Raw genomic sequence first — 15,040 nt, 5'->3', positions numbered from 1 at the left:
TACATTTTAATAACATTGCATTTTGTAACTTCTGATATTACAGTACTGACCAGCAGAAAGGCTAAAGACACCAATTACCATGAGTATAGGCATTGCTTTCAAAGTTAATCAGTGCAGAGCCTATACCAAACCATGAGCCTTTCACACAAGCAGAACACCCTCCTAGAGTCTCATGAAGCCTCCAGCACCCTCTTCCAGCGACTGTTCAGATTTCTTTCACTTTCAGCATCCATAGGTGATGCCTCTTAGTCAGAAACTAGAAAAAAAAGACTCCATACACAAAAAGGGAGGAGGCTGCTAGCTTGGTTACCAGACTAAAGAAAATTTTCAGGCCCAAATACATCCCAGTGTGAAAAAAACCTCCTTGTTTTTTGTTTTAATTTATACAGATCCACTTATCAGACTCTAACTGGAGTTTCATTTTTCCACCAACCAGCTGTGAACTAATTACAAGGACATCTAACTAGTCCTGCTCCCATACCAAGCATATGGTTCCAATTAAGTCAAACTGCAGCTGATTTTAATCAATCTTCCTTAAAGCAGTCAAACTTGAAGAATCTCTTCTCCTTCAGCTCGAAGAATAGAGGAGAGCAGGAAAAGCAGGAGAGTAGTATTTGCATAAGGAACACTTCACATCCGCTGGGTTGCCCTTAAACATGAGGCTCCGAGCAGTCAGAAATGCTAATTGAACGCTCTTCACAAGTCTTTCCTCCCACTTCACTCGAAAAGCACTGATTTGATCTGTCTCTTTTGTTCCTGGCCAAGTTGCACTTTTCCACCAGCAACGTGGGAAGACCATCCAGATCGTTTCCCTCAACTAACAAACCAAACTTCTCACTTGAGATCTCAGCAAACCTGCCCACCGTGGGCCAAGCAGTTCAAGCAGGTTTGTTTTCCCGGATTAAAGACTCAGCCTATTTTGCTTCATCAAAAGCAAGACAGTGGGGGAGAGGAGATAAAACTGAGTTAAACCTGCTCTTTTCACATGTTGTTTGAACCCTTCTGCTGAGCAACCGTTCAGATGTTTGTGTTCAGATAACATCCTGGGTGACTGGGGAGGCACCTCAGCAGGGTGTCATTTCCCTACAGTCCCAACCTTTCTTGTGCTTTTGTAATCTGAGGTTTTCATTAGCAGCAAAGACCTGAGCAGTGAGTAATATCCATGCTAAAGTCTTTACACCAGTGAAGGAAAATCAATGCAGCCTGCAGCCCAGTGTCAAGAGCCAAGGGTTTCAGAACAGGGGATGTGTGGAGGTGGAGAGTGCCTTCAGCCATAATTCAAGTTGTCCCCACACAAGCAAAGAATACAGAGATGTCAGATGTTATACACACAGCTGCAGACAGCTATCAGTAGCCTGGTTTCTTTATTTGCTAATACTGAGCTCCAGAAGTATGAATCATGCACCTATCTAATGCAGAAGTGCATTTCCACGTGCCCTCTGGGTGGTGCGTCCAGCCCCACAGGTCACAGAACAGCCTACAGCTACCAGCAGCCATAGTGGAGATGAGCAAAAGCCACAGGCTTTTGTCCTGAGACACAGGGGGATGTAACGAGGCAGCAAATATTTCTGCAGCCGTCTGTCATCCCCACACATCAATAGAGTCAAGCCCTGATGTTTCTGTCTAGAAAAACATGAGGCATATCCTCAGATTCCATTCAGCGCACGTGGCTTTGTGAGCTCAGACAGACTTCAGTCCAGCGTAAAGCAGTCAAAGCCCTGGTTCTAAATCCCATCTCTTACAAATTCACAACCTCAATACACCCCTCTCATGCATCTTTCATTCAGTAGATACAGTTCCAAAAAGTTGGAGGTTTTATTCTTAAAAGAAAAAAAAAAAAAAAAAAAGAACTACAGATGAAGATTTGTCAGGTATCATCTTCTTTCTGCTTTGTTTAATGTCAATCCCAACTCTTACGCCTTTATTTAGTTTGGTGGCATAATGCAATGGAAAGCACAGCAGTGAGAGCATAGCAGCAAGGTTCCATGCTGCAGCAAGTGAGGCCTTGCTCAAATGCAATAGCCATGGGCATAGAAGTAAAGGGAAGAAGCTGCTTTTTTACCTTCAGAAGGTCTCAGGTAGGCAGGGATCTCCAGTGAGATGCCCTCACCTCCACTGCAAACCTTCACATGAGGGCTGGATCCTGGCTCCACCCTTCTGGTCACACAGCTGCATTGCATTGCACTCATCTGAGCCCCCTGGGCTGGCCCTGCCTTCCCACCAGGTGTCCAATCAGCAGTTCAGGCCATGACTTAGCATTTCCACTACACTTCTTACAGGGTTGAGAATAAATAACATATCAAACTTAGAAAATCTCAGAGACCTTATCTGAGCGTGCGATAATATTTTCAACGTATTTTCTCAGCAGTGATAGAAGAAAGGATTGAGCACAGCTTCCCAAAAAAGACCCGGGGGTCACTCTAAGCTTGGCTTACTAAAATAGTTTATACTCCAGGTAACTGAAAAGAATAAAATGGGAACCCTGCTGCTTTCTCCTCTGAGGAGTTCTGAGATCTTTACCATTCAGGTAGGCACGTACTGATCAATGCCGACACTTGAGCGTTTGGTTTACATATTCTTGTTCTCTTCTCTACTCCTCTGAAGCTGCTGCTTTTGGCAACCACCTCTCAGATGCAAGTGGGAAGCCAAGGAAAAGAAGAGCATCTTGTTCTGTCTCTAACCACAATCACTTCATTCTTATACCATAAAAGCCCCACTATTGAAACAGTAGCTGACGCTGATCTCCACTAACGACCGGAAAGCAGGCAATTAGCAAAACTACAGCGAAGGCTTCCCATCTTACCACTTTGAAAGTAAGCCTTAAAAACTTGATTGCTTTGGCATCCATTCTACTCACAAAGAAGCAGAAGTGCTTCCAACAGAGGTACTCGGTGACACCAAACAAAGCATCAATAGAGAGATTAATAACCATGTGCAGGAAGAAGAATCAAACTCACCCAACTGAGGAAGGGTCCCTCCAGCTACGCAGCACCCTTTCCCAAAAAACAGCACAGGTCCAAGTGATGTCCCCCCTCCTGTGGCTGGCCCTTTTATGAGCCCAGGGGGGCTGCAGACTTTCTGGCCACCTGGAAAGCACAGCTGCAAACAATTGACCCATGTTCCCTTGCCAGCAACACCCCCTCCCCAGGTGCTCAATCACCACTTCAAGCTGTTTGCTAACGGTTCCCCTACAGTATCTTAAAAGCAGCTTCAGCAAATAAAGCAGAACATCTCCTGACATGGAGAAGAAAAGGGGGAATTCCTCTGGTCAGGCCTCCCCGGAAAGCCAACAGCTATTGTAAGACAGCAGTGGTAGATTAAATGTGACTTGAGTGCATTGTAACCTACACCAAAACCAAAGCTGCTGCTGTGTATTTTGGAGACCTGAGCATCCAAACACCAGCCCAAAGCTTTCATCTCCCGATGACTGAAACCCAATTAAAGGAGAACCAAGTGACAGGTTTCACACTAAACATGGCTCAGTAGAGATGCTCAGCAGCTCTTAGTTCCCTGCTTTATCAAAGCTGTCACTTCCCTTGTCTCTAAAAATTAGTAATAAAAAAAAATTTGATTTGCCTCTAATGGGTGTCAAGATAAAATCAATGATCTGTCTGAAATGTGAGTAATTTTAAAATCATGAACGAATTTACACAAAAATAGGGGAAAAAAAGAGAGAAAGAAAGAAAAATTAAGAGAACGAAATGCTACAATGCTGAGTTGTTCAACATATCAGAGAGAGCAGCAGGGAGAGATAACACTGTTTATAGCAGGATGGGCTTTGATTAAACAAACATGCTCAGGTTCTTGTTCTTTCCAGCACCCTTTGACAGAAAATGCTATAAAAGCTGGAAGCGACTTCCATTCCCCTTTCTCTGCACAGGAAAGCTGTTACCAGAATGAGAGCAGTCTGGACAGACAGTCACTCGACTGCTGCAGGCTCCCTTGCCCTCCCTTCGGGGAAGGTGAGACTTCACTGACCTTGCCAGAATGAAAAACTGAACACCTTCTGCCATCCAGAACAGCACCTACTTCATCAAAAGGTAGAACATTCACAGTAGCACAGCAAAACAAACACTTCTTTTCATCCTTCAGACTCCATACCTCTGCCTTTCACTGTCTGTGCTCCGGTGATATTGTTATCTCATCCTTTCAACAGCACTCCTGCTTATGGGTTTGAAAAACTGATACCTAATGAGGTCATAAACTGGTGGTTTCCATTTCCATCCCTGGGAACAGCAGTGGAGTCTCCAGAACACACGGATCTCCAATTTGCACAACTCCCTACTATTTAGCCCTGTGTATAAGCTGCTGCTTGGCACCAAATGAAGTTGGAAACTGATGGCTTAAGGCAATGGTGGTATTTAACATGGAGCAGCATGTAAGGCTTTCGTGAAGAAAAAGAAGAGGTTCTCGACAAACACAGTCAAAAAGACAACTGCACTTGTGTGACCAGACCCAACACCAACAGGATTCCAAGACACACAGATAAAGGTACATTGGTGCAGTTTGCACAGTCTTCCTACAAACACAGTGCACAAACTGAGGGAAATAAACTTTGCATGCTGCACGGTTTAATCTGGAACGGTTGTTAGAACAGCTACAATGAACGGAAGGTGGCATCCTCTCCAGCCACACTGAACTTCCAATTTTACTACCTGCATAGTTAGCTTCTCCAGTTTCATTTCCAGAGATCTGTTCTGCTCTTCCAGTTTGCTGCGTTCAGCTTCCAGCTCCTCAATCTTCAGCCTGGAGGGGAAAGGAAAGACAGTAAACATGTGTCCTTGCCCAGTCCCTCCACAAATAGTCAAGTTACAAGATGAAATCACGTACAGTGGCAGATGATTCCTGTATTCAGTATCTCAAAGCTACACTACTGAGATAGTCCAAACTTACAACTAAAAAATCCAAGTTTGCACGATTAAAATTAAATTCCAGCAATATTTGGTCAAAACACACAACTTGAACATAAAGCAAATTCAACCTAGCTACTTCCTGAACCAGAGAATGAGTCAAGATGATCATGTTCAATAACCACCAACAGCTGAAACCTCCACGCGTGTGTCAGATCTCTTTTTGATCTGATTTATACTTTTGGCCTTTGCAACGCTCCTTGGCAGTAAGTTCCAAAATTTAATTATGTGCTGTATGAAAAATTAGTTCATTTTGTTTTATACTTCACATGTGATTATTTCACTGAGCGCCTGTTAGTTCTGCTATGAGAGGTTGTGAATAATTGTCCCGTCCTCCCCTCTCTGAACTACTTCACAGATCTCCCCCATCACTTCCTGAAGAATCTCACTTCACTCTTTCCCCACATTAAAGGCTTTCCATAGTTCTGCCCGCTGTCATTGCCCACCCTTTTTGTTCCTCAGTTTTATACAGACTTCTTGCTAGAAGAGCTAGATCTACAAACAGACTCTGATGTATTCAGTAGTGTGAGGCTGTTTTCTTCCCAACTTCTAACTCCTAGTTATACATAGTACAAATATTGTACAAGAAAAAGTAAAGGTGGTTTTTCTTACTTGCATGGGTTTTACATTTATTGACATTCAACTTTATGTCCTACTTTGAGTAGTACAAGATCCTTCTGAGCTACAAGAAATGCCTGATCAGTGGCATCATTTCATATTACCTCAAATCGTCTCCTCACTACTCACAAACTTCTTTGTGCTGCAAAACTCCCAACACAAAGCATTTTAGGATCTCATGGAAAACCCAATGAACATTTGTTCTTTGAGCTTCCATCTTTTAACTTCGCGTGACACAAATTAATGGAAGAAAAATTTATCAAGCTTTACAAATTATAAAGATATTATCTCTGACCCAGAAAATCCTACAGACATTACATTAGAAGTTAGGAGAGCCTTCTGACAAGGTGCCCCAGTAGCTTTGCCACACGTGCAGAGGAATCCAGAAATGGCCACCAGTGCAGACAGCACAGTGGGGCAGCCAGCCTCTGCGGGACTTAATTCTTATTAATCCAACAAAAAACCTTCTTTCTTATTCCATTCAAGTTTCTTTGAGACCTTTGGCTCAAAGCTTTCTGAAAGGTCAAATATGTTGTATCAACAAGATCAGCTTTAGCCAAATGGTTGTTCAGTTCTTCAGAAAGCTCTATTAAACTTGTTATGCAGGAGAAATTATTATAAAACGTTCAATATAACATTTTTGTTTGCATTTCAGTACAGAGTACATGAACTTCAACACTCTGAGAATCCAGCTGCCTCATTTCAACTTCCTGTGATTAAACGTGCATTTAATACATATTAACATTGATCCCTGAGTCCAACTTTCAGAGAATGTTTTTCCAGAATAATTTTTTAAAATTAATTATCTTGCTTGATAACATGCACTTTTAAATTATCTAAATTAAGCTGACAATCTTTGCACCGTGACAATACACAATATGTCCATCTGCCATCACCCACAAGTTATGCAACAGAAATTTCAGGTGCAAGTGAGGAGTCATCTCCCCTAGAAACAGGGCAGGAGAGGCAAACGCTACAAACCCTTCCTCAGAAGCCAGCTGATCTACATGTTCAGCACAGAAATGTCTCCCTTATAAAAATGCAGCTTCAATTGCTTAAATTATTTGTAAGCCTGACCCCTGCTGGTAATTTTCAGATATTATAAAGGATCATCGTTTTCTCTCTTGGACGCTTCTAACATGCAGATGAACAGCTTTTAAAATTGTTGAGGCCGTTCTAAAAGATCTTCACTAATTTCCAGAAGAGATGCTCAGCTCACAGGGATGGAGGATGCTGAAGAAGCGGGAGACTGAAAAGGTCGGTAAAAATGGAAATTTGGAAAATGGAATGAATGCTGTTAATGGTGTGCATCTAAATGGATTGCTGAGCAGAGCACGAGAACACTCTTCTGTGAGGAAGAACAGCAAAGCAGCTCCTGAAAGGTCAGAGGCAGGCACAGGACTCCCATCAGTGCCTTCTCCATATTGCACAGGCTGACTTTTTATTTAGAACAAATTTTCCCCATCCAGCCCCCAGACAAGCTGTGGTGCTGCTGCTGTCTGCCTGCACATCACTCTGCACAGAGCTCAGGCCCTTATCTAAAAACCATTCACAGCCATCACCAGAAAACATTTGCAAAGGACCTGAGGGACAAGCAAGGTGTGACAAGGGAAGGCTTCGAGCAGTTACATTTCTAAATATTTCCCCTGCAATTTTAAGATGGGTTCATTCCTTCCTGCCCTTTCTATCTGCCCAGACGGGCATCAGGCTGCCTCACAGCGCAGCAGGACGCAGCTCAGCCCGCTCACCTGCAGAGCTGAAGCTCTGGGAGGGTTGGGAACACTGCTGGAACCTCTTTGTGCCAGGGAGGTTTTCAGGACTCACCAGTGCTTTCACAACTTAGCCCTCTTCTAACCTATTTTTAACACTGTTAAGTGTCCTGGATCTGCAGCGGGAAAAGCATTAAGAGCTGTTAGGAAACAGTTTGTGCTGTTCTAGCTTTGCTTTACAAACCCTGGGGAATGCTCCCCAATGGCAAAGAGAGAGAAGCAAGGAAAATCCTATCTATACATAAACACAGCGAAGCATTTGCAGCTGGTGGTTAAGATACAGCAGTTAAATATTGAAAAATATTTACATGCTTGGCACCAGAGTTTTTCTTTTAAGTGAATTCAGGTACAGGGCCAACCACACACTGCTTCTGGATGCTCCAGCATCAGTGCAGGCAGCCTTAGTCTGCATGCACTTTGCATGCTCTCTGTCCAGGGACGTCTGCAGGAAGATCAGTGATCCCATTTTATCACCAATTTGCATGCCTCCACTTGTTACACCTGGGAGTTACTTTCATGTGGGCAGAACAATCCAAGATACATTCATGTGAAAAGAACACAATGTGGAGTAGAGAAACACCGGGGTACAGCAAAACCATCTATCAACTTCATGTCTGCCCAGGAATGAATGCTGGCGCTCATTCTAAAAGCAGCCTTGTGGCACGAGGGAGGAAGAAACATTAGTTAATTTCCCAAATACTGACACCACTCTCGACTTCAGGGATACAGGGAAAATCATCCAGATCAATATTTGTAAAATTTACCAACTTATTCTCTCTAAAATATCTAAATTGTGAGAAAGGTCTCGTCATATTTCCAGAAGACTTTTCCTGCATGAAATGCAGATAACTTAGAAGCAAGGGTTCCAAAGGCAGCCATCTCCTCAGCCTTTTGCAAGATCAAATTTAGTGCAAGAATACTGATAAAGTTGGCATTTGCTCAGACTTGTAGATTTTCTTCCTTCCCCAAAATTGTGCTTTATATTGCCTCCACTGCACATTTTACTGTCCCAAATTAGAAGATTGAACACAAAAAACACTGTAGCTTCAGGTCTACTGAAACAACATTTGTGAGAGAACCAGGAGACATCACATTCTGTGCATTCAGTCTGCCTGCAGTGCGCTCAGGTGGTGAGCAATAGCTGCTGGAGAGAAAGGCCAGGCTGTTCAATTTGGGAAGAAGCAAAAAATGAATAGAAAGAAAAAGAAGGTAAGCTTTAGAATTTCTCAACAGCATCCACTCGCTCCCAGACATCCCATTCCATCCAGATGCTGACCACTGACTACTCACCACTGTCACTCCTCCATCATCTTTATTTGTTCATATAATGATATGATATCATATATATGATATATACATATGATATATATATATGATATATGATATATATTATATATGATATCATTTATAATGTTCAGAGATGTGGTACACGATTGCCTGCAGAGTAGCATGGGTATCACCAAAGAGGACATGTCTCACAGAGGCCCCATCTGTGAAGAGGACATGGCCATGTGGAAATGCTATTGCTGAACAAGAAACTACTGAATGGAGCAGAAAATGTATGTGTTGGGAAGGCGCTATTAAGGGATCCAGATGGCATTGAGATGGTGTTAGGAGCAGAGCAGACAGAATTCCAGCAAGTGTGACTAATAGGCATTGGCAAGAACATGAATTTCTTTTGAATTACTGTAACTCTACCCAGTCACTATATCCACAGAAAACATTTAGGATTTACTGGGGCTGTAGTTTGACAGCAGAGTGAAAAAGTTGAGATTTGTTCCAGCTGAAAAGGTCCTTCAGCTGTTGCTGCTTAAGTCTTCGGTGAAGTTGTGGGGGTTTTTTTTTGAATAGGTTTCTTTTATTTATAGGTTCTGAAATATCAGTTCCCGCACAGCTATCATCCTCTCCCTAAAAGGTGTTAATGCCTAAATGCTCTGTGCTTTGCTATACCCCGCAGTACACGAACTCAACAATTTGACCACTTTTTCCTTTCGTAAGATCTGCAGAATATAAACAAATGGAATTTCAGAGGGAGCAGCGAGAAGCGTGAAGAATGACAGCATTAGCACTGGCTTTTATGGTCTCTTCAGAAACAATGATGCTGGGAGAGAGTTTCGCATTTAAAGTTATAAAAGGTCTGACGAAAGAGCACTTTGTTCTCCAGAGGAGGAGGAAAAACTGATGAAGTCTTTCAAGCCTCTTGCTGAAAATTTACTTTCCATACTAAAGAAAAAAATGAGACAAAAGTATATTTTTAAAAGCTCTCATTCACTCACGAGAGGTGAATACAGATTCAAAGAATTAATATGGATTTTTTTTTCCCTTTATGCCTCTCCTTTTGTTTTCAGAAGTTAGCTCCTAACCACAGGGTGGATATGGAAACGCCTGAAGCTCACAGCCCTGCTCTGCAGACTCCTCTTGCTGGCTTCTCATGGTTTTCCTCTGTTTTTCACTCTCCTTCATGACAGCAGCTAACTGAAGTGGCTGGGCCCAGTCCAGAAGAACAGACACATTGTACTGTAGGTTAATGAGCTTTCAAAGAACACAGTAAACTACAGAAATGGAAATAGCTCTGTCATAAGCTACGGGATTTCTTTCCCCACGAACCAATTTGCAAAGTTTGTGCTCTTCTTCCCCATTTTCTGCCAGAACTAATTTCTGGCAACAGTCTGTAGATGAAAAGAGGAGCAGTGGAGCTCGTGTTGCCAGCTCCAGCTTAGCAGCTACATAAAACTGAGTAAACACTTGTGGCCCCGTGGCACAGCAGACCCAATCCCTATGCATAGTGATCTCTCTTCTCCTCTGAAGCGTTTCTGTTCTTCCACCACAGCCACCCAGTTGGTCAGAGGGGACTCATCCAGCCATGTCACATGAAGGGCTCTGCCATGGATCATGGAGAATTATTCCTGACCCCCAAGCATGGGGGGAAGACAGTGAGTTATCATGTGCTGCTTTGACAAGGAGACTCTGTGAAGAGCAAGCTTGGCCCAGTTCATGTCCAGTGCACAGAAAACGCCAGAAAACACAAAAAAAGGCTTAACTACATCCTTTGACTGCTCAAGTCTAGGACCATAAGCAAAAAAGGTTTTATTCAGAGTTGGCCCTACAGTGCAGAGAAACGTGTGTGCTGCTGGATGGGGCGTCTGAGAGTCTGAAAAGAGTGAAGCTGTAATGGTAGCCAAAACATGGAAAAAAGAGCAAGCACTGGCTTACCAGCTTGTGAGCAAAGACTGCTCCAGCTAAAAGAGAACATTTTTTCAGTCATTTACTGTTAGAAACCAAGAGCTGAGCAGTGAAAAGAGTGATTAAAAACAAACAAATGCCTGCTTTTTAGCACAGCTTTGTAGCTAAATGACTAGCATCAGGGCCGGGGAGGAGAATTTAAATCAGCTCGTCTACTGTAACGACTGAACGCGATTCAGGAAAAAGCAAAAGCAAAAAACAGCACAGAATTAGATCCAGGGACTGTGGTCCCTGTGCACCCATAGCCCCAGGAGCACACGGCACTGAATTGGGAAAGGCAAGACAAAATATCACTGCGAAACCAGTCCAGAAGCTCAGCTGCTTTGATTAAACAGCTTTCAGTGTACAGCTCAGGACTGGAAAATAGCTTCACATCATTAATGGCTTTACTGGGAATAGGCTTGTCTTTCTGTCATACTTTGTGAGGAGGCTTTGACACAATTTCATGAAAGGAGGATAGAGATGAGATTAGTATCAAAGAAATTCTTTTAAAACAAAAGGAGAGGGTGAAAAACATGACCTAGAGGGCTTGAGGGCTACCCATGAGCAAACTCTAACACCACAACACCATAACGAGTGGGTAATTGTGAGTTCCACTTGCGCCTGCTCGGGAAATAGATTTTAATTCAGAACAAAGCCAGACATCTCCATTCTCTCTGCCAAGAGCCTCCAGCAATACGAAGCCGTCCGAGACCACGTGGCAATCCGGCTGCTCCCCCTTACACACACTGTCCCTGAAGCTGCTCCATTAATAGATGGCAAAAAATGCTGTTCAGTGAAGATAAACATTGAGTAATGAGTCTTGGAGGGGGAAACAAAGAGACTGCACGTCTCCTCCATGAAAGGGTGCTGCAGCCCATACCAGCCCAGGGAGGGAGAGACCGAGGAGCTGCTTTGGAAACATTCTGAAAACCTTCAGCTCCCAGAAGACAGCAAACAGGATGCTGGCTTCACTGATAGAGAGGCATAAAATTAATCAGGAACCATGGGTTTAATGTTGCTGCAGAGGTGCTGAAATACTTCTGCAACAGTATAAACATCAGGTTTCAGAGGGTCTGCTGCACCTCAAAGGGAAAACTTGAACGAGCTCGGGTCAAATAAACATCCACAATAAGCAAAAGTAGATGGAGACAGGTTTACTCTGTTGGAAAAGGAAAGTTACAGCACATTATCTTCTACCAGAACTCACATGCATGATGAAATTAAAAAAGGGAGATGTATGCCTTGGGTCTTCAGAACTATTACACCACCTTGAGGGAACTACACTCCAGGAGTGAGATCCTGTGATTAGGTTTATAGCCTTAAAACGTATTGGAAGAGCTTAGCTGAACATGTGTTATTTTCCAATACCTTCCCTCTGCTACGGAACTGGGCTTTCAAAGCCGTAAAACAAGCTCCAGAGGCAAGGCACAAGAGCAAAGTCATAACACGCAGGCCAGTAATTTCTGCTTTCTGCAAGATTCTGCTTGCTGCAAAAACCCACTTTCAGTCCTAAGAGGCAGTAACACTTCATAGTGATGGAGCTGAAAATATAAAAGAATTAAGAAGTGAAACTCCAGCCAAAATCTTACATCAGCTGAGAATAAAAAACTCCTCCTGTCAAGATCTGATTTGCTCAGCTTAAATAAAAGGAACTTTATTAAACATTCAGAAACAGATGAACTTTTCTATGCTCAGTATTTATTGTGTCACCTGGTTTGGAATGGAAGCTGTAAATGCTTTAATAAATACATGGAAAGGTTGTCTGGCTTCCCTGTAGCTTTTGTTAATGCTTGTGTATCCTCTGCTGAAATGCTGTTTTGTAACTTCTCTTTCACTGAATAACAACAGGTACCCCTCTGCCATCTGCAGCAATGCACCAGGGGAAACATCCCTCTTTTATCTCCAGTGCTACATGCACATCAGTATTACAAATGCTCAATTCTAAACCTCTTTACATACATGCCAACAGATCCTATGTTTACAGTCCAGATTTGGTCAAAATAAGAAAAAAACAGCAGTGCTCCTTCCACAGGGAAGGAAGTCAATAGAGGGAATAGCAGTGCAGGAGCCAGTCTTATGAAGCCAGTCTTATGAGTGCAAGAGACCCCAAATACACTAAAAGAGCCTGCAGACTCTCAAAAGATTAAAAAAATAAAGCTTGTAAAGTAGGTAAATGCAAGAAAAATCAGGGGCTGAGGCTTTCTGCTAATGCTTCACGGCTTTCTTACGTCCATAAGAACAGACAGGAAAGTAAAAAGTGTGTTCAGGAAAAGAAATACCACTTCTGAAATACAAGGAGAACATGTTCTAATCAATGTTACTCCGCTGCTCCCTGAATAAGTGTGCCTACGTACATGGCATGGCAATGCAGCATGATGAGGTCTCTTGTTTGGTGCTCCACCATAGGACAGCAGTAACATCAGGAGACAGTGAAACTAGCCTAGAAGGCTTTTCTTTCTCCTTAGTTCCACTGAAAGCTGCTCAACCTTCCAGCTTTCCCCTTGCTTGGCTCACCTGAGTGCGTCAACCTCCTCCTTGGTGATGAAGGTACTCTGCTCTGCAGTGCACTCTCGAGACTTCAGGACCTTCATCTCCACCTCCAGCTGCAGAAGAGAAAAGGAATGAGTTCCTCAGTGCTAGTGGGGAAATGGAGACGTGACAAGAGCAAAGGAAGGAGGAAGGAACCGTTACATCTTGCACAGGTCAGACCCCTTTCAGGATACTGACAACTCCTCATGCATTGAATGCCACAACCTCAGTTAATCCTTCTCCACTCCAAGTTCCCTTCTGCCTTTTCCCAACATTTTTTCTGAAGCAGATGAGGCACAAGAAGTTGATTGTTTTCTACACTGAGCTCCTGTTTCTTTTTTAGAGATTTCCCCAACCCATCCCTAATGCATAATTGGATGCAGAAAATTATTAGTGCGCTATTAAGAGCTATCTGGCACCCAAGATTAAGTATCGACAGTTCAACCTCATTTAGCATCAATTCCTCCCATAAAGAAATGAACCACAGGATTATGCTGCCTCGTCCAGGACAAGGCTGACACACACACACTGAATAGAAAACACAGGGGAGTATTTCCAGCACTTTCCAACATACATTTCTAGCTCCAGCTGCTCAGGTGGGTCTGGTGGAACCAAGAAACAGTTAAGAGTACTTCCTGCCTTTGCACTTGTTTGGGGAGAACTCACAAGAAAATACTTTAAAATGCACAAACATGAAAACTTCTTACCCAGACTCAATCATTCCCAGGTTCTCTGACTGTACCCCTAACCCAGCTATCAAGACAAAGCACAGATGATTAAACCACATTACCTGTTTCTAGACCTCTCAGAAAGCAACTTATCACAAACTGTAAGCAGAAGAAGTATTTAGAGGACATGCAGCTTCTATTCCAGCACCTTCTCCCAGCTTAGATCTCCTCATTCAGAGTTTGGACCTCCTTGTCCTCTGTCTTTTGCAGCTGATAACTAATTCCCCTCATAAATCTGTGGACAAACACTGTATTTTTGCCACACAGAAGGAAAACAATAAGCAATTCAGCCCTAATTAGCGATGCAGAACTTATGACCACAGACAGCTCAATATCAGAGAAATAATTCCCTTGAACAGCACTGATTGGACTGGTAGAGAAAAATCACATTGGAAAGATGAACTTTGTGCAACAGAAGCAAGTTAATAGAAATTCCCCAGTTTCACAACTACTACTCAGCCAGAACTGAAATCTTGACATATTGCCTCTTTGCCCTTCCATACTTGCCAGGAAAGGCAGACAGAACATGGCAGCACTGTTAGCAAGAAAGGGCAGAAAGGGGATGGCTGCATTACTCTCCCTCCCCTTTCCAAGGGAACAGCATTGGAGCACTGCAGCAGGTAGAGCTGAGTTTTTTGCTAAATTCCTCTCTGGCACCCCAAATCCCTGCATTCTCCCTTCCCTGTCAAAAGGCATCCAGAAAAAGAAAAAAATAAAGCAAGGCCCACCTGCATCATCAAGCTGTACAAATGTTAATGTATATTAGCTGCCTGATAAGATTATCACAGCCAGAAATGCTTCCTTCAATTTTCTGATTACTGAGCTTATCTCTCCCAGCTCAGCCCATCACAGATGGCTGAGGATAAAGCAAGCGCTCCAGATAGTTCAGGAATGTGAATAAAAGGTACCAGGATGAGGAGCAGCTTTCAATTCCACCCTGCTTCTAGGGAAGAACTCATCATATCTCTTGGTTCCCACATCTGCTGAAGGCTGGATGTGTCTGCTATTCGAGTTTTCTGCTGCTTTCGGACTGCATTTGAAGACAGAGGGGTTGGTAAATATGTTATTTATCACATTCTAAGCGGGCTCAGCCTTGAGTCCAAGTGCCACCTGCTCACCAACACGAGCAGATAAATCACTGCTGCCTAGCGGGTAGAAAGGGGATGGAGGGGAAGGGCCAACGAGATGCTGCTGCGAGAAGGGGTCACCTGTGTTTGCTGCACAGAGAGGAAAAATGGAGTGCAAATGGGAAAGGGAGACG

The 15,040-nt window shown here is 43.2% G+C and overlaps 1 protein-coding gene across 1 annotated transcript in view; it reads right to left on the bottom strand.

Moving 5' to 3' along the window:
* MAD1L1 (mitotic arrest deficient 1 like 1) overlaps positions 1-15,040 on the bottom strand; it is a gene marked incomplete at both ends in the record, with an annotated part of 320,077 nt that overhangs the window by 140,160 nt on the left and 164,877 nt on the right. Inside the window, 2 exons of the mRNA XM_079542666.1 lie at positions 4,656-4,746; positions 13,037-13,125. Of these exons, the coding sequence (XP_079398792.1) occupies positions 4,656-4,746; positions 13,037-13,125 (180 nt within the window). The remainder of the gene's footprint in view (positions 1-4,655; positions 4,747-13,036; positions 13,126-15,040) is intronic.

Source organism: Tetrao urogallus (assembly GCF_951394365.1).
Source record: "Tetrao urogallus genome assembly, chromosome: 15".
NCBI classification, from domain to species: Eukaryota; Metazoa; Chordata; class Aves; order Galliformes; family Phasianidae; genus Tetrao; species Tetrao urogallus.
The sequence above is the reverse complement of the archived record's forward strand: the minus strand, read 5'-3'. Positions and strand labels throughout refer to the sequence as shown.